This window comes from Chionomys nivalis, chromosome 12 (genome assembly GCF_950005125.1).
Source record: "Chionomys nivalis chromosome 12, mChiNiv1.1, whole genome shotgun sequence".
In the NCBI taxonomy this organism is placed as follows: Eukaryota; Metazoa; Chordata; class Mammalia; order Rodentia; family Cricetidae; genus Chionomys; species Chionomys nivalis.
Genome location: NC_080097.1, coordinates 43,628,605 through 43,648,850, shown reverse-complemented (window position 1 = coordinate 43,648,850; position 20,246 = coordinate 43,628,605). Strand labels below are relative to the sequence as shown.

Here is a 20,246-nt window from a genome sequence, read left to right as displayed (position 1 = left end):
CCATCATGTTGGACCCCTGAGTGGCCTGTCAACTGGACATCTCCATTTTCCTGGTCTCGTGACTGCCAAAAGTCAGACCAGGAAATATGACTCCATAGGCGGGGCAGCAAGTGGGCCTTCACCCTCCAAGCAAGAGGTCTCCCAGCCTCACTGCACTTCAGCAGACACATTCCTGGGAAGCCGGAGCCAGCATGAACTAACTCATGCAGAAACCCTGGTGAGAAGCCTGCCCCTGCTGTGGTTGTCTTGTGGCCTCTCTGCAAATGTGCACACGCGCACACACACACATTCACACACAAAGTTCTAATAGAACAAACGTGGAGTCTTTTTGTAACCTTAAAGCAAAAATTACTCTTTATAGAAGAGAGGTGTTTGCGGGAGCCGGGGGTGTCCCCCAGATCCCAAGTGCACGTGCTTTGACGGAAGCAGCTGCTGATAATGGAATCTAACCACTTCCTTTCTGACCTTTGGCGTGGTGAGGAACCAAAGCCAAGCTTAACCCTTATCCCCTCTTGACCTGAGGGGCAGCTCAGCCAGCTACCTCTGATAACTGTCCTGGGAAGGCAGTTGAATCTCTGAAAACAAGAAAGGCTTTGCCTAGGATCGGTGAACTCAAAGTTCAACACCTGGTGGTAGCTTTGGCTCTCCACTGTCTGCTGTATTTCCTGTCATCGGAGCCTGGCCTCTCCCTTGCATGTCCACCCTTCTCTTGAGTTTCTTTCAGACATGCATCTGGCGATTGGCTCTAACAGGTGGCCCAGTCCGGCTTCATCTTCCACGTCACTTCCATGTTCACGCATCACTTACATAATGTGATAGTTATTCTTCTCATTGATCTGACATGAACAAATTCAGGGAGGGATTTGTCTTAGCACACAGTTTCATGACACACAGTCTGTCTTGATAGAGGAGGCATGGTGGTTTAGGGAGGCTCCATATGAAGCTACGGGTCCTCAGATTTTGGTGACTTAAGAAGCAGAGAAAATGATTCAGAAGTCAAGTGCATAGAACTTGCGAGGCTTGTCCCCAGTGGCCTATGGGTGCCACCTAGGTCCCATGTCCCAAAGACTCCACAAATTCCCAAGAGAGCACCACCGGCCAGGGGATCACGTGTTCAAACATACAGCCTGCAGGGGACATTGGAGACTTGAAAAATAACAGGCAGATTTCTCAGCGTAAGCTGTCCTTTTCTCTCTTTTTTTTACCCACTGACGAAACAAAACACTACTCCATATCCTTCAACACCCAAAGGCCAGCCTCCCCTGCGTAGTTTTCTCAGATACCCTTCTCTTCTCCTCTATTTGTATCTTCTGTCCTTTGAGCACTGCCTACTCATTACAACTATTACAGACGTTCCTTTGTTACTTTAGCTGCTAATCCGGACCACGGGCTTCAGAACACCAGGTCTCATCAGTACTTCATGTCCAACACAGACCATCTCATTCATTCCTTCATCTTCCCATCTCTCCAGTCAGTCGTCAAGCCTCAGAATTAGCTCCATGCTACAGACTGTCCCACAGTGTCAAGCCAGCAGGTCTTACTGAGACAGCACTTACACCTCACTTGGCCTGGAACAAAGGGCCAGGACCACCCATATTTTTCAAGCCACAGGGACCCTTGACCTTGGCCTCAGGAAATATGCCTATTAACGCGTGATACAGGGTGGTTAAGCTTTGAGCGATGTTCCTCCCATCCTGAGCCACGACTTTCTTGAAGAGTTAAATCATTCCTCTTCAGCTACACCCCACTATGGTATCTGGAGACCTAGATTTGAAGCTGAGCTCAGAATCCAAACCCAGGGATCCTGCTGTCAATTGGTATCAAGGTACCAGACTCTGCTGCCCACCCGTTGGTCTGTTCACCAGTATTCACCATGCTATCTCTACTGCCCACGAGGGCACAAGGACACAACCTGACAAGTCTTTGATTTTGACATAGGTTGAAGGAAACAAGCGTGCAAAATAATTGGCCGTCTTACACCCTGGGGTCCAGAAGCATTCAGCTGACAGGAGGCCTCAGATCTGTGTGCCTCCATCTTCCCGTGAGCTTCCTTCCACTTGCCCCAGTGACCAAGCCCCAGGGCAAGAACAGGCCACAGGATTAATTGACTGGGAGGTTTCCCCTTAGAGTAGGGACCATCTCCAGAGCTGGGTCTCCTCCAGGCTGGCATTTGGTGGCCTGGCAGTCACAGCCCCTGGGGATCTCAGAGCCTGGGAGCTGTCAGTGCCTTCCACTCACTCAGCCCTTGTTAATTGCAGAATACACAGATTGCTGGGTAGCACTTTCCAGTGTTGTGCCTTTCCCTGGCTCCTTTGCCACTTGGCAGCTTGCAGGCAGCTGTGCGAAACAGCAAGGAGCGTTCTCTTTCCGTGCCAGTGTCACGGGGTCCATGTTTCTAGTTTCTTTTTGTTGTTGTTGTTGTTGTTTAGTTTTGTTTTGTTCGGGGCGTTTGTCTCTGCGTTTTCTACCCAAGGACTCTGTTGCTCATTTCTCCTACCACCCTCCCCCCATCTCCTTGTGCCTTGCCTTTCAAATTCAGGGCTGATTTGATGCCCTCCGTTCTCCCTGAAATCAAAACACAGAACTTCCCCCCTTTGCCAGAGGGAATCCCCACTCAGGCAGAAGTGATTGAATCCTCCATGGAAATGGGAAGAGGTGGATGAAGAGATTAAATCATCTCCTGAGTGCTAGAGGAACTGTGCCCTGATCCTCCACCTGAAGGTCAGATAGCCAGAGGACCTGGGGTTTTGAACCCCCACCACCACTGCCCCCCATCCCCGGGTGGCTTGTTGCCTGTAAGCAATTAGAGCAGAATGAGGCCAGCAGACCAGCAACTCCGCTGAAACCAGCAACAGCCAGGGCCCCTTCCCCCACCCACCAGAGATTCATGAACCAAATCAAGAGCCTAAGCCTTCATCTGGTGAACTTTCTGAGCAGGGGAAGCGAGAGGCCTTGGGTAGAACAGCACAGAAGTGTTCCCATAAGGAGAGGAAACAAAGGGTATAGAGGAGAAGTAGAACTGACTGGGTAGCAAAGATAAGGGAGAAACATCCCAGCCCACTGTGTGCAAGACATCCCAGGAGAACAATGATGGTGGGATACAGCCCCTGCCCTGGAGAAGCTGGGACCCTTCTACTTTCTGTCTGGCAGCATGATCTACCGCCTCCATCTTCCCATGCAGGGAGTGTGCTGAGATCAGACAACAGAATAGTGCCCTGGAGAATCAGAACGTGAGTCAACAGTGGCTAGAGATAGGCAGGCAGGCAGACAGACGGATGGACGGACAGACAGACAGACAGACAGCCGGGCAGATGGATGGATGGACGGACAGACGGACAGACGGACACACACACACCACCAGCTTCCAACACCATGTTTTGACTTAACCTGAGACAAATCAGCCAGAAGCTTTTTAAGATGTTTTAGGTTTTCTTGGTTCTTGTGACTGACTCTCAGTCAAGCCCCTGCTTTCCCCAAGTATCTCCAAGCTAGCTCAACAAAAGTGTAGCAGATACTGAGAGAGGGGCTAGCAAAAGGAAATCTCACGTCTACCAACGCAGAGAAACCTACATGCTCCCAGAGTCCAGATCCTTCTGTGTAATTAGAATCTTTGTGCTGGAGCTGGGGGTGTTGTCCAGCAGTAGAGTGCTTGCCTAGCATGCACACAGCCTTGGACTCTGTTCCTGCAATAAGTTACGTGAATTCCAATGCCAGGTAGTCGCGGGTGTGCCCAGCACAGTATTGCATACACACATACATGGATGTATTCCCATAAGCATGTATGAGCACACATGCACAGGCACACTGGACCAACTTCTAAGAAACAAGAGCAAGTGCTACTCTTACATCCTGCACGCATAAGGTCTTCCCTGCAGAGCAGTTTCCTACACCTCCTGCGACCATAGATTCCCCCTCCCCAGAAAAGGAGGAATGGAAAGAAGTTGTGAGAATAAGTTGCTTCCATCTGTTGCCATCTGTCCTTGACACTTACGAGGGATCCCTATCGTCCTTCCAAGTACATGGCATGAACATGCCTAAAAAGACCCCAGTCCTGCCACTCTTTAAAAAACTCATCCTCAGCTTCTCGGTGTTCCTGGGTGTCAGAAATCCAACTGCATCTACAATGTTTGTAATTTCTATAATTATTTTTTTAAACTGGCCATTTAGAAAAGTTCTTTCTGAAAATTTCAACCTGTCTTCAGATACAAAAGGGGAAAGGAGGTTTGGGCTGGGTTTTCTGGGTCTCAGAGAAGACCAGCAACACTTGGAGTCTTCCAGAGCAGGTGAAGACAGCAGGTTGGGGGCAGCAGGAGAGGCTAAAGGTTTCAGGGGTTGGGGGAGGCTCTCAGTGGTCCCTGGTCTCTCGCAGGCACTCCTTCAAAAGTGCCAAAGTGGTGTCTGTGCCCCTCCAACACCAGGTCCCTACTCAGCCCCATCAGGGTTCCTTCTTGGCCTGGCCTCTAGGGCAGCCCTGGCATTTCTCAACACCCTACTCACATTCTACCACAGAGTCTGGAGTCTGGACCATCCTCCAGTGTCCCAGCTTTCCAGGCCAGATATGATTTCCTATCAAGATATTTTAACCCCAGGCCTCTAGATACAAATTAGTTCAGTCTGATTTGGGTTAGTACTGAATATTAAGCCCAACACTCCACACATGCTAAACACCCCATTCTATTGAGCCACACCCTCATCCAATGCCTGTGTATTTGCTAAGGGATAACTGAAAACCATGCTTACCAGTGGAGCAATGGGGCTGTCTAGATGTCATGAAAAGGCACAAGGCAATAATATGGGCTAAAATGCCTGAGCCATTGATCAGTCAGCCTCAGGAGTCCCAGGGTCCCTCGCTTGCTGAGCAATTCTAGAGCTCTCCCACTCAAATAGCTTGGGATAATTTGTTTAGCCTCTCTGGGCTCCCAATTTCCTCAGCTTTTAGAGTTTGACTCCTTTACTGATGTTGATCCCATAGTAGGAATTTCAGCCCCTCTGGAACTAACCTGAGGAGGGGTTATGGCGAAAGGACACTTAGCCACCCTCACTGGACCCGTGTGAGTCCACTCACTGCATATGGATCCACAGCCATCATGTCCTGCCCTTCCTGCCAGCAAGAGTAGCATCTGTCTGTAGGACCAGCTTCGGCCATCACAAGTGGCTTTAACTGTCCCGAGCACCCAAATGAAACACAGGTGCAGAGAGGTAACAGAGGAGGCAGGGAGGAAGGGCAGAGGGCATGATGCCGGAAGCCCAACCCAAGGGTTTGCATCCAGCCTTTGCCAAGTGGCCCTGGTGAGCGAGAAGATATTCCCAAGGTCTGAGCAGGGCTTCAAGTCAGACTTTCCACATGGGCCCAGCTCTGATTCCACAACAGCAGTGCCCTGACCCAGATCATATGTCTCAGCCTCCACCCTCACTGCTTCCCTGCCCTCCCTGGAGGAGAGAAACCCGTTTATTGCTCTGGGTGGTACCCAAACCCATGGGGAATTGAAAAGAAACAGCTGGTCTAGGTTGCTATTGTTTGGTTTAAACAAACCACTGGCTGGGCTGCCTTGGAGAGGAATAAGGGGGTGGCCAGAGAAGAGAGAGCAGGGTTGCTGGACCAGGCTTCCCTGCCTCCTCCCCAGTTTGCTGGGGTAGCGAGCTATTTTGGGAGACTTCTGGAAGGGACAGACATTGAAGAGAGAAGCCTCTGGGCTTCAGACCTCCATCCTCTGCCTCGGCATCTCAGCTTCTGGTCACATCTGGGTCTGATGCCAGCCCCAGACAAGTGCCAGGCCCCAGAGCAGAGGAACTAAAAGACTGCACTGAGAGAAAGAAGTGCCAGGCAGGCTACAGTGGGCATAATGCAAGGGCCTGGATTTGAGGGCTACCCAGGCACATCTGAGGCTGCAGGACTAAGGGTGGGGAGACGGAGGGGGAGGGAAGGAAGGGAAGAAAGAGGATCCAGAAAATGAGATGCAGCGGACTTAACAGTGTAAGATTCTGTCCTTCTAGCCTCCTGCCCCTTTTCCCAGCTGAAAATGACCTAGACATAGTGGAACCTAGAGAAGGGACACAGGCAAGGAGACCCACAGTGAGCAGTGGACAAACATAGCCTAAAGCAGAAAGAGGTCAGATCCCTGCCCAGCCCCCATTAGCAGTCTGCCTAGATCCTAGAATGACCAATCAGCTAACCGTGGTACAGTCCTCACCTCCCCCAGCCTCCCTCTCCCCCACCACTCTTCCACCCTGCCTCCACTTTCAGGGACTAAGAGGTATAGACTGCCCCAGGAAGGACTGGGTGGAAAGGGGGACAGGGCACAGTTAGGTGTTGGCAGAATCAATTAAGAACCACGCTAATCACCATCATTACGGCTATAAAAACCCCACACCTAGGGCCCTCGGGGCTCCATGGCATGGCCCCGGGCCCCAGAGCTGTGGCACAGACCCAGGGGCCTGGCTCCAGTCTCTTTCATCTAAGCATCCACCAGTCCTGCAAAAACAATAATTAGCACCCGCCTCCGGGAGCAACTCATTATCCCACAGACACTGAGTGGAAGGAAGGAGGGCAGAGAGAAGCAGGGAGAAACTGAGGCCAAAAGGACTGCCCAGAGCTGCAGCTAAGTCTAGTCAAGCAGTCCACCCCCAAAATCCTCTCGTAGAAGCAGCACACCCCTCCTCCATCCTGCTTCCAGAGAAAAGTCAGCTGCTAAGGACAGTGTAGGGGTGGGGAGTGCTGGAGCATGGCAAGGGTCAGCTTTTGCCATCACTGCCCAGGAAGTAATCCATAGTATTTCTGTCTCTCCTTCCAGGCTGCCGACCTAAAAGCTGGGAATATTCGGGGCAATGTGATAACAGGTGAGTGTGTCCCTCCAGCATCCTTTCTCCAACCAGGGCATTAATGACAGTCATAACAGTAACCGTGACGCTAATTCACAATGTGCAAATACCAGCTACAGAGGTTACCTGGAGTCTAGGTCACTGATATCCAGGTTAATTGGATTTGTGGCGGGGGGGGGGGGGACAGGGGAGGTTGGTTTTTGTTTTGTTTTTGAGTCAGGGTCTCATGTATCTCAAGATGGCCTCAAATTCAACATCACTCAAGAATTATCTTGAACTTCTCATCCTCCTGCCTCTGTCTCCTGAATTCTGGGATTGTCGGCATATGCTCGGTTTCTGCCATGCCAGTGGTGGAACCCAGGGCTTCAAGTCTGCTAGGCAAGTGGTCTACCAACTGAGTCATATCGCCAGCCCCAAGGTCTACTTTTAAAGAAGCTGAGGCTGGAGTAGGAGCTGGGGGTGGAGGGCGGTTTCCCTTTATCATGAAGCTAGGAAGGCAAGAAGCCAGCCAAGGGTCTAGATAGCTGGAGGACACTCATGACAAAATTTCCCAGTCCCCTTCCTTCTGAGGTCCCCACCCTTTAGATGTCCCTTAGATGCTATTTAAAGGGGATACTCAGATGGTAAGTTGGCCACAGACAAGAGACTAAAGACAAATGGTCCCACACAATCCGTGAAGCAGCGTGAGCAGGCATCGTGTGGGCCAATTCCAGCTTCACTTCCTGGGGACCCAGGCTCACTTCTCAAAATCTCAATCTCCTGATAAACATGGACCTAACCAAGGCCTGGGTGGAAGGAAGTTGTCATTTATATACCTAGCCAACATGTGGGGAACCCACTCTCAAATCTTTACTTCTGGAGGTTTTGAATGGGGGAGGTTTCTTCAGGAAAGCCCTAGTAAGAGGGGTAAGAGTAAGTCCCCATCTCCCTTGAGAGTAAACCCGTAATTCTAATTTCAGGTTTGTCCATGCAGAATTTTAGCCCACCTGTCTTTGGTCATGAGGAATATACCCTCCTCAAGGGCCCAGTAACCCCTGAGTCCACCAGCCTGGCCAGAAGACACCTGTTACACCTGCCTTCTATACACCCATGTGTGCATGAAGTGACAGCCATTGTCTACTCCCCATACTCAGAAGTCTTTTGTAGCCCTAGAAGTATTTGAGAGGAATCCCGATTTACCCAAATTCCAAAGTTTCAAAGCAGCCTCAGAGCGTTGGCATGCCACCACCTGCCCCCTTGTAGACCCTGAACCACACAAATGAACACAGCTCTCGGCACACCCTGCTCTCTTCCTTCAGCACACACACACACCACACACACGTACACTCACAATCTGATCTCAACCTGAACCACACAAATGAACACAACAACACAGCTCTTGACACACCCTGCTCTCTTCCTTCAATACACACACACATACACACGTACACTCACAATCTGATCTGACCCTGAACCACACAAATGAGCACAGCTCTCGACACACCCTGCTCTGTTTCTTCAGCACACACACACACACACACACACACGTACACTCACAATCTGATCTGACCCTGAACCATACAAATGAACACAACAACACAGCTCTTGACACACCCTGCTCTCTTCCTTCAGCACACACACACACACACACACACGTACGCGCACAATCTGATCTGCAACGGGAAAGATGAACAGTTAGGAAATCCCCTGGCTCTTGGTATGCTGATGGCCCCGTGGCCGGAAGTATACTATGAGAAATGCTTCCAACAGTTCCAAACAGTCAGTCCCTCTTTTGTTTCACGGCTAAGAGAGGAAAGGGGGAAGAGGGAGGCCATGAAGAACCAGTGTTCCCACCCACCAGCGTCCCCTTGCAACCATGCCTTCCCTCCCCCCACCCCCGACCCAGGAAGATTCTTGGCTCCAGCTTTTATACCCTCCTTGGAAAGGGAAAAGGGGAAAGGAAGTTGAGGAGGGGCAGAGCAGCCTTAGAAGGAGTTCCAGCTTAGAAGGTCCAGGCCAGGCCAACCAAGTCTCCTGTTGCTGCATAAGCATGAGGCAAAAGAGGAGGGATATTGTCACCCTAAACTCTTACCTCTCCCCCAAAACATCCAACCTCCAAGAGGGAGAGTGGAAGGGAGGGGACCTTCATCCCAACTTCTGCAATGCCTGTGTGCAGCCCTTTTGAGTTCAGTCCCACCCGGTCTGGGAATCACTTCCAGATCCTCCCAAACCAGCCAAGAAACTGGCTTCTTCAGGGATTGATTTCATAAGGAAATGCTAGGAAAAAAAACAAAAAAACATGTAATCAAAACACACTGCCAAACACATTCATGGGGAAGATGGGTTTCTCTTGAGGCAGGAAATCCATCAGGATAGACTAAAACAAAAACAAGATACCACCAACTCCCCATCCACTGGCCCAGAATGGCCCGGGAGTCTCAATCCTTCATGCTAATCTGAAGTCCCACTACCAATAACAACACACCTACCTATCCCTAACAGAGACCTTAAATAAACGCACTGAAGGGGAGATCCCACCAAGCATAAGTTCTAATGGGGGAGGGAGGGGCACAATAGGTGTAACTTCATTTGGGTGACCCTAGGAAGGTCGTCAGGGATGGAACAACACAGATGATTCTTCTTTAAAGCAGCCAGGCGATGCTGTAAGCGGGAACTCCACCCTGTGTGGCATGATGGTGCATACACCTGTGTCTCTGGTCCTCTTCCCTATAGACTACCAGCCTCCTACCCCACCACCGACCACTGGCTTACACCGCTATCAGTTCTTCGTCTATCTTCAGGGAGACAGGGTCATCTCCATCCCCACCAAAGAGAACAGAAACCGAGGTGAGCCCATCGGCACCTTCACACCAAAGCTAGGTTGGATTCTGGGACAAAACTGAAGTTGTGGATCTTTATCCTGAATTCCCACTTCCACCCAAGAGCCTTGAAGGCTGGGGCGGGGGGTCAAAGGGCAGTATGTCTTGGGGGTGAATTGATTGGGATGAATGTCCTAAAGGAGGTGTTGGCTTCAGATGTGGTCTCCCAGAAGTAAACACATCAGCCAAGGAGCGCCCCCCAAAACTTGACATGGCATGTACGGGCAACTACCCTACAACACCTCAGCAGGTAATTGTGCCCTATAATTGAGGCCAATCTGGGCAAGAGTACCCTGGAATGCCACCCTGCTGGTCTGTCTTCATTAGTGGTTAATTGCCTGGTCTGCCTTGCCATCTCTGTGATGGAGCAAAAGATGTCCCCAGCCACGCCCCTTCCCCAGCTTCTCTGAGCAATTCTCCTCAGACCCAGGAGAGGATACATTTCCATAGCCTTCCCATGGCTAACCTGCCTGTTTGGCCTCAGTCATCACGCCAATGGGGCTCAGAAGCTTCCCGACAGACTGAAGGGAGCTCGCTTGTAAGCCTCAGATTTCTCCTCGAGAAATGGGGAGTACAGCCATCACTGTGTACTCTGTCACCTACCAGGTTTTGGAAGAGGGAAGGTCCTGCAGAAGTCACAGGGGACAGTGTAAGAATCATAAACACACAGGGCTCAGGCTGTACAAAGAAAGATGAGTGGGAAGGCAGACGTGGGCAGCCGTTTCCTCTCCCCCAGTGACCCCAACTAACTTCCACCCACTGGGAAACCAGCGCAGGTATTGTCCCATACTCTGTGCCTGAGGCTCCAGAGGTAGGAGCTGAAGCCCAGAATGGGACTGGCATGCTGGTGGAGCCCTTTAGATGTGTGCCGAGAAGGGGCCATCAATCACAAAGGACTCGGCCCCTGGAGCCAAGACGGTACCATTTTTCCACCCGTGAGCCCTCCCAGGTGCCTCCAGCCCCTTGCCAATATGCGAGTCTGTTTAAACAGCTCTGTCAAGGACACACTTTTAAATCTGGGTACCAAGCGGGAAGAAAGGAAAAAAAAGTGTCTTGACCAGACCAAAAGAAGTCTCATGTTTCCCCTAGCTTCCTGGGTACCCATCTCACCAAAATGGTAGGAAGCCACCAAGGTTCTGTAGCTGCAAGGTGCCAGGAGCTAACGCCTTCTGCACACTTCCCACTCATTCTTGTAGGGTAAGGCAGTGCCTCAGCACGCTACCTTAGACTCCAGGAGCCCAACACCAGTGCCTTAACCAGGAAAATGCTCTGAACAGGCTCAACAGGATGGAAGAACAGCAACGACGGGGGCAGGAGGGGAAGGGGGCAAGTGTGTGCCCAAGCCGTTGCCTTGCTCTGCTGAGACAAGGCACCAGAGATAGGACTTAGCCTAACATCCGTGAAACACAGTGACTCAAGTGCTCGGCAGAGACTGCCTCCTAGGACAGACAGCAAGGCCAGAAAACTGCACATCTATGAGGCCGAAAGCATTGTTAATCGCTCTGGATCTTTACCTGAATCAGCATTCCTTACACACACTCATGCTTGCTCCTCGCGTGCATCTGAGCAGAATAAGGCTCCTGTAGTTTTCTTAGCTATCAAAGGTTCTGGTCCTACCATGCGGGTACCTTTCATGTGCCTAGCCTTGTGCCAAGAGAAAACAGTCCCAGAGCCCACAGGATTTTCCCTGCCCTCAAGGAGCTGACAGTCTAGTTTGGAACTGATTAAATAACAGCGCAGAATGGCTTATAATTAAGTCCTTAATTGCGTTGTTCTTTCTCTGGAGACACAATAATACCATGTGGACTGGGGATTGGTCTCATCCCTTCCCAGGGTCTCTTTCTCTCCAGAACAGCACCCCTCTTCTTCCAGGTAGATAACAAAGGTGTTTCACTGTGGGGTGAGGAAGCCTTGCTTCCACTTTCTAACTGGTAATAATCCTCTCAGGGCCTCAGTTTCCTCTCCAGAAAGATGAGGTGCTCAGAGGTGCTCACTGGCATCCAACCTACCGACATCTTACGCTGGGGCTTCATGGAGGAGTGGAGTATAGATTGGGCCCTGCAGAAGATCTGAACTCTTGAGTGAAGGAAGACAGAGCTCGTGGTCATGGAAACCAAAGATGCAAAGTTGGCCATTTGTTGTTGTTGTTTTCAAGTGAGAAAATAGGAAGCAAGCTGGGAGGCAAAGGCAGGTGGATTTGTGAGTTCGAGGTCAGCCTGGTCTACAAAGCAAGTACCAGGACAACCAGGGCTGTTACACAGAGAAACCTTGTCTTAGAAAACCTAATTAATTAATTAAGTTGATTAATTAATTAAAGGAAGAAACAGAGGAAAGGTCCACCAGAAATGTGGCATTCATGGGCAAATCCCAAGAAGTCAGTAGAGATTGTTTGTGGGAGAGGAAGCACATGAGAGTGGCTCTCTAGAAAGAAACAATCCAAATCATCAGAGAGAGGGGCAAGAAACCACCAGAGGTATGAAGACATGAGGCAGTAAGAGGCCAGCAGAGATGGACCCAGGGCGATTGCAAAAGCAGAAACTGGTTGTGGTCCTTGCGTAACTTAGAGTGTTGAGAGCCCGGTACACTCTGCACTACCTGACAGCGCTTAGGAACTCACAGAGCCCTAGGCAAAACCAGCACTCAGGTCAGGGCATAGGGCCCTGCCAATGAACACAAGCCCCGGGGCTTGCCTTGATCTCGTTTTTCTGTCCATAGGACTAGAGCCATGAGAAAGGTAGGTAGGCTAGAAGCAGATGCTGTGTGTGAACAGGCAGGGACAGCTTCTAGAGGCTGAAGGGGAAAGGTAAAGCTAGCTCTAGGAGTTAGGCAAAGGCACATCTAAGAAGGCAGCTGGCTGAGTCGATGAGCTAGACAATTAGAAGAAACGTTTGCGAAGCCGTTTTGAAACCCAAGTAACCAAAAGGTCCCCAGTGTGAAGCCGGGTACAGTTCACTTGAAAAATAAATATATCAAAGTAGAGCCAATTGTGTTCTATTCCTACTCAGGGCCTGGTCCTCTTGGGGACTCATTTGTGACAGGCTGAATGTGGCAATGGGTTGCCACTGAACCTGCCATGACGGGTAACCAGTGGCAGGTGGCATTGCTCAAGGCAAAGAGGGTGAAACCCTTCTCAGGATTCTGCTGTCTGGTGACTCAGGACAAATACATGTCCTCAGAGAATAAGGACATCTCGATACTCAAGCTCTCTCAATTACTGCTTGACCTTGCACCTCACACCCTACACCTCGATTCCTATCTCATCAAAATAGAATGGATTATCCGACAGTGGAATGATCTGGAAATCATTCTTCTCGCCTGAGCTCTGCCACACAAATGGGGGTGTTGACCAGACTGGAGTGAAGCAAAGGTCTGATCTCCAAAATATATAAAGAACTCAAAAAGCTAGACCGTAAAAGGCTAATCAACCCAATTATAAAATGGGGCACTGAGCTGAACAGAGACATCATCCCAAAGGACACACGTTGCCCTGACTTGGAGCTCGAGGCAACTCTAGCCAAGGATGTAATGGACTTTCACTCTCTGCGTCCCAGTGGACTATCCCGTCCTATATATCTACCCACACACGCACACATGCACGCACCCTAAACATAGCCTCGGCTCATCGGTGGTTCTTTATGGTCTCCCCCCACATTTTTCCTAGCAGCAGCCTTAGCCACTTCTATATACTAGAGGAGCCAACTGATCCCATAGCAGCCCCCTACCAACCCCACGCCCCACAACACACAGAGTCCTAGGAGCCTCACATATTACCCATCCCTGTCTACCAATCTAGATGGGCCAGCTCCCCTCCCCCTACCTGGACTGTTCCTCGGCATGCCCCAGAGTAATCCAGGGCTGTCTCCTCTCAGCTGAGCCTTGCCTCCACTCTCCTGCCAGTGTGCCTTCACTATGTCAGCTCTCCTAGTGCTCTGTTGTGCCCAAGCACCCGCCTGGGTCTCTTCAGTGTTAGTGAATACGGCTCTGCTCACATCCATCCTGCTTCCATCATGACACTAGAGATTCCTTGAGAGAAGAGGTCCTTCCTCTGATCATCTATCACTTCGCCAAGCCTACTGTGGCCTCTCAGTCACCGTGCATGCGTGCGTGCATGTGTGCCTGTGTGTGCATGTGTGTATGTGTGATACACCCACATATACACATTTGCAAACCACACACATATCTGCACATTCTCACACCTCCATGTCCACATACACACCCTGTCAACGTCCTTCAGCACCTGAGGAGGTAGCGTCTCTATGAGTACTTATGCCCTGCAATGACAACCTCTACATCCACATCCGCCCCATCCAACCCCAGGTCAGCAGGCTGCCCTCTCTGCCAGCGACATTTTCCCTTACCCCACCTATCAGGAGGCAGGATAGTGGCTGACATCCCCTGAACGACTGAGGAAAATTGAACTCCACGATAAAAGATCCGCAGTAACAGTGGGCCAACCTTCTCCTGGCAGATGGCTCTTGACACTGGCACCAACACACTCAGCACTGTGCTCTCCGCTCCAGATCACCGGACTTCGGGGGCATGGGTGTAGGGACACACGGGAAGCAACTGTATCTTGTCCTGAGCCCATCTTACACAAAATCACCTTTGCCTTTGACTAAGCTTCAAACTCCTAAAAAGCTACAGTCTTCACTACGCTGCATCTAAACCACTGGTCCTCAGTTGTCACAAGCCACACACATGCTCGTGGGGGTGGGGGTGGGGGACCTAGAAGGACTTGGCAGTCATTTGGTAGTAGCAACACCTGGCTGGGATTTGTGGCATATCTGGGGGGGTCTCAAGATCTATGTTCTATGATATGACAGATGGCATGTCACCACGTGCTCCAGAAACCATTCAAAGGCCACAAGTCCAGGATGGGGCCTCTGTGAGAGTTACCTCCCCAGGGACCTTCGGTGGGAAAGCTCACCTGTTGCAAAATGGGATGAAAACGGCAAGCAGGAATGGTTATGGTCTGAAGCTACACAACTGTAAAGAACTCCCCAGCACACAGACATCTGGATTCCAGGGTCAATGAGGAGGAACAGGCATGGGCCTGCCATACAATGGCTCCTAAGTCTTGCTTTATGGGTTTGAACACCTGTGGAGCTCTCTGGGTGAATGAGACCAGGCCATTGTGGGGCCACGGGCCTTAAGGCAACAGAGCCCCAAAGCAAAAGCGGTGGTGGCATTCAAGTCTAGAAGGGACCCGATTTTGCCTGTAGGCAAAAGCTAAAGCTCAGAGGAGGTTGGGGAGTATGAAAGGAAGAGGCTCAAGAAAAAAGGGAGGTCATATCTGGAGAACAGCCCCACCTTCAAACTATTACCCTCCAGCACATACACACAGACAGACACAAACACACACATGCAGGCGGACCCACTACAAAACAATTCAACCCAACCCCCCCCATGACCTCCCACAGTGGTTCACCTGGCCTGGCCCCAGAATCCCCCAGGGCCTAGCCCCTGATCCCATCCCACTGTGGGCTTGTGTGGCAGACAGCTAGCTCTCTTTTGCCTCTGTTGGTCACCACCCACCTGGCAGAGCTCGGTACCTCTGGGATCCTGGCAGGCACCCAGCTGGGAACATCCTAGGCAGAACACAATCAGGCACCCTGTCCAGGAACTCCCTGAAATTTCTGTAGGCCAAAGGTAGACCCCTTGGAGAAATAATGTGTGCTAATCAGGCTAAACATTGTTCATTCAATGCAAAAGAGGACACGTAGATCATGGAGAACCCACGGATAACTCCCAAATTCCAGCCACCCATTGCTACCACCAAATACAGAAACTGGTGAGGGCTAACCTGGCCACTGAATTCCTTCATCTCGCTCCCTTCTCCATCACTACCCTTGGCTACAAGATGGAAAGAGGCCCCAGTGCCCCCTGGCTGAACGATGAGAAATCCCCTCATTCTCCAGCTCTCCTGGGTTCTCTTCTACAGAGTTTAGAGACAGCTCCTCGCTGCAATAGGCCCTGCCCGGCCTCCCTCCTGCTCATATGGACCAAAGTCCCAGGTCCCAGTGGTCCCTCTATCCCAAGCCTCTCAAGCCAGCGGGATCAGCCACTCAGCAAATACACTTATTTAGAAGTAATTGGATGTGATGGAACGAGGGCTTTTCAGATCCTGGGCTAAAGTCTCTGGATGTCATTTAATGGCACAAAAAATAAAAGGTTCAGGCCTCCCGCCTACCACCACCAGGACATCATTAATCTCTGTGGAAGACATCAGCACTTCCAGCGCTGCGTCCAGCCCTGGCGAGCCAAACAAATTACAGACCTGAGCCGGGCTCTCCATAGGGTAGTTATGAGGTTGGACTTGAATTTGTGTTGTTTTCTTCAGAGCCCCCATCACCTGCTGTCTCAAAAGGGAGAGTAGATAGAGCAATGCCAAGGCCAGGGAAGGGGCTAGATACCTTGGTTAGCTACAAGTCACTTGCCTTGGGGCTCAGCGGGCAGCTAAGAGCCAGGTGCCTAGGTCCCTGTATGGACTGACTGGAACAGGAGGCCAAAGTCAACAGCTAAGAACCTGGTCTTTCATTCTCTGCCTTACCTGAGTGGGAGCTGCCTCCCTCAGCCTCCTAACCCCACATCCCAAAGCTGAAAGGACCAAATGGAAAGCCAGATGAGAACTGTCTCTCACCAGAACAGGGCTAGGCAGCACCCATCTATGAAGGCTGGAAATCCGAGAGTGGGCTTGCTGCAGGGACGGTGAGCATCAGTCAGGAGTCGGCTACAAAGCTGTGCTACTGGACAAGGCCTCCCTGACCAAGACTGATTTAATGCAATGTTCATGAGGTGACCACAGAAATTCACTGAGGTCAGGAGTGAAGCTAGAGAAAGAGATGAAGCAGCTCTCACCACCTATGCCCAGGAGAGGCCCAGGGAGGCCCTGCCAGTGTTACATAAATGGGGCAAGCACCGAGATTCTCTTTACTCGGGGTGGACAAACTCTAGGAGACGAACTGCCCATCTTATTCCCCTGAAGCCTGCGAATGATATGCTCACGCGCAGCTGCCACTTCCAAACAGCAAAAGCCAGCTGCAGAGTTTCAGGACCCAGAATGGAGAAAGTGACCCTCGACATCTACCACCAAGGCCATTCCAAACCTGCAAACCATGGCATTCCCTGGGAGTGAAACTCAGAGGACTAGTCCCTCTCCTGGATGCTGAAGGGAGGATCCTTCAACTATCCTAACCGTGATGCCTAGTGTGAGGTCAGGCATCGAGTGTGGCTCAGATTCCTTCAGGCTTTAGATAGGCGTTCCTCGTGCTCCCTGCCCTGCCCGCCCCCCCAGACCCCTTCCACAACCAAATTAATATCAGCACCTTGGCCAGCCTCTTCTCCATCAGCTCTGAGCAGTAGCAGTGGCCTCTTCACAAAGCTGCTACAGCCCCTTCTGTGGGATGAAAGGAGTTACCCTAGGGTTGTGCAGAGACCAAACTGCACGTGATCTGTGTGGCTCTGCAGCAGGAATACTAACCAGCCTCTGAGCGCTTCCCTCCAGGCAGCTCAGGATGTAAACACCAGAGGCCGCACTCTCCACCCTGCCCTGTCCCTAGAAGAATCCTGAGGGCTACCAGGGTAGCGGCCCCGCCCTCTTCCTGCAGCTCTGAGACAGAGCAGTGCCCTACAGGAAGGGGCTTTCCTCTGAGCAGTGACCACAGAAGCCACAGCTCTCCATTTCTCTCCACATGCCCCCGAGGGCCTGACTCACCCCTCTTCCTTCTAGAGCTTGCTCTGGGTCAGTTCCTCCAACCCTCTGTGGCAGGAAACAAGTGGGGGTGTACAAGGGGTCCCTGCTGAGCCAAAGGAAGAGACAGCAAGAGACTGGCCCAGGTCTTGGCTTTGTGGAGAAGCTGCCCAAGCTGCTGAGAGCCACAGGGTTGCTAGAAATATGGCCACAAGGGACCTAACTACCGCAGGACACTCTGAGCTCACACAAAAGACAGCTCCTCATGAGGGGAGCCAGGCCTCTCTCAGGGACATAGGGGATTTCTTTCTACCAGCTTGCTCTGATCTCGTGATGGGTTTCAATTCCTTCATTGCCACCCAGACTCCTGCCTGTCATATTCAGCGAGGAAAGGGGAGAACCACCTTGTCCCCTCATCCCTGCCACATACTACTTAACCCAAGATCCCTTCTCTGGCACACACACACACACACACACACACACACACTGGTGGAGGGAGGGAGGCATGCATGCCCATGCACACAGAGACACACCAGCATGTGTTTTCCAAGGGTCAGATTACCAAAATTTCTTTCCAGCCAGCCTGGCCCCCTGGGGTACAGGGGTTCTTGCCAGGCACCATGTGCACAAAAGAACAGTGACACAAAGCCGCACAATGGAATTGCCCAGTTTAGTCAGAACCTATCTATGGGCCAAGCCAGCAGGCAGCATCTCAGCCGCCTTTCCAAGACAGTCAGATGAGCTCTAACTCTTTAACCCTTGAGACTCAGTCTAACACGCAGTTACTGAGTCGGGCTGAAGGAACCTTGCAAAGCTTTGTATCCCCATCCTGGCACTCCATCCTACCCCCTTCCATCTGTGAGCCGAAATAATCACAGTCCTCCACATTAGAAGTGACATGAAGTGATGTATGTACTTCTGTGATAACACCTGCCTCCTAGGAAACACTACAGGGGTGCGCTCTTATCGTTACTGTTTGCATTATCATCATCATAGCTTTGGGGAGCTGGTATTATAAAAGTGTTCCGGTCCTCCAGAAGATCTTTGAAACATGAACCTCACCTGGGGGGGGGGGGAGGTAAACTGAAAAAGAAACCTGTGTGTACTTCATCTCATCTTCATTATAAAAGCGTCTGTGGATATCACTGGGGACCACCAGTGGTCTATGACTCTAAGGTGAGGCTGTGCAGGGACTCCCAAGCCATCTTCCATCTGGATCTCAGTGACACCTGGCCTCCACACACCATGGCATGTTGGCCACTGCCTGTCTGTACTCTGGACGAGGCCTTCTTTGGGTGTTCTGCCACCCAAGAAAGATTTAGCCTCTAACCCTAAAAGAATCAAACACTGTAGGGAGCATGTGAATCACAGTTCCAAATAAACAGGAAAAGAAAAAAATTAGCAGAAGTATACTCCATGAAGCAGGTGGAGATGGCATACAGCAAATTACTTGTTATCTGAAGTCCAAACGTACCCGTTTGTGGAGCTGTACACAAGACCCCTTTACTCTCATCTCAGGAGGTACACCTTGTTGGGTCGACACCCCCTCAGAAGAGACCCCCTCTGGCCTAGGCATTGAGTAGGACTCTCCAGCTCCAGGCAGGGGTCGTATCTCCCACACTTGATCCCCATGGAAGATCTGAGGACAGCCCTTCTCCCTTCACCTCAAGGAGGAGCCGTGTTTTGTAGGGTGCTTGGGGCTGAGGGGGAGAACACTGTAAGACCAGCCATGGGCTCTTGCCAGTCTCAGCCCCAACAGCTAGGGCGAGCAGGTGTGATAAACAGTACCCACGCGTCTGCCGATTCAGAAGTCAGAAGATCTTCAAGAGGAGGGGGTGGGGAGCTCAACAGCCATCTGATGACACTCTCTACTTGGGGTGAGAAGGCAGCAATGTATATTAAATAAAAGACCCTTGGGAAGGAAGCCCAAAGTGGCTTTAACTCACTGAGCCGCGTCACCATCACCCTCTAGCAAGCAGGCGTCTGTCACATGTTAGGGGCTCTCCCAACATTCAGACCCTCCTAAAGCTAGGGCCCAGAAGATTCCTCAAGCAGTATGTACTCCCTAGCTCAGTGACCAAGGGTACCTCTGTCCACTCAGACCTGAGAGTACCCCCTGTCAAACCATCTCAAGTCCGAGGTTATCTCTAACTGTCTCTCTGTGGTCTGTCTGCCTTCCTAGGTGCTTGGAAACTGCAGAACTTTCTGCAGGACCACAAGCTGCAGAATCACGAAACAAGCACCCAGTTCATGACTGAGCATGACGGGGAGCTGACACCACCGGATTATTGAATGAACGAGGCCAAGGGCAAGTTCAGTGAAAGATAGAGCTGCCCACTGAGCTGCGAACTTTACCTTCCAGGTGTGTGCCCATGTCATGTGATCCACTATAGACGGTCTGGAGACAGAATCTCCTCTTGGTATCTTCCAAATAAAAATAAAAACAAAAACAAAATACACAAAGAAAGGAAAGAAAAACAAAGTTACCCAGGGCTTAGCAATTTGCTTCCTAACCTGCATTCCTTTCAAAAACAACAAGGGAGGAAGGGCTGAGGAGATGGCTCAGTCAATAAAGAGCTTGCCTTGCAAGGATTAGGAACCGTGTTGGGATATCCAGAACCCACGTAAAAAGCTCCGTAATGGGAAAATGGAAATCAGAGGCAAGCAGGTTCCCCAGAGCTCACTAGCCAGTAGCCTAGGCTACTTACCCAATATCTGGGTCAATAAGAGACAGTCTTAGTTGGACAGAGATTTGCAGAGGCAGGCAAATCTCTAGGACAGCCTTGTCTACAGTGAGTTCCATGAAAGCCAGCCAAGACTACACAGGAAAACCTGTCTCGAAACCCAAGTGGTGGGGGCAGGGAAGGGGGAGAAACAGA

At 51.0% G+C, this 20,246-nt stretch overlaps 1 protein-coding gene across 1 annotated transcript in view; it reads left to right on the top strand.

Moving 5' to 3' along the window:
- Positions 1–19,776, top strand: part of Pebp4 (phosphatidylethanolamine binding protein 4) — a 217,396-nt gene extending 197,620 nt beyond the window's left edge. Inside the window, exons 4-6 of the mRNA XM_057786601.1 lie at positions 6,792–6,837; positions 9,532–9,645; positions 19,550–19,776. Of these exons, the coding sequence (XP_057642584.1) occupies positions 6,792–6,837; positions 9,532–9,645; positions 19,550–19,659 (270 nt within the window). The 3' untranslated portion in view covers positions 19,660–19,776. The remainder of the gene's footprint in view (positions 1–6,791; positions 6,838–9,531; positions 9,646–19,549) is intronic.
- The last annotated feature ends 470 nt before the right edge of the window (positions 19,777–20,246 follow it).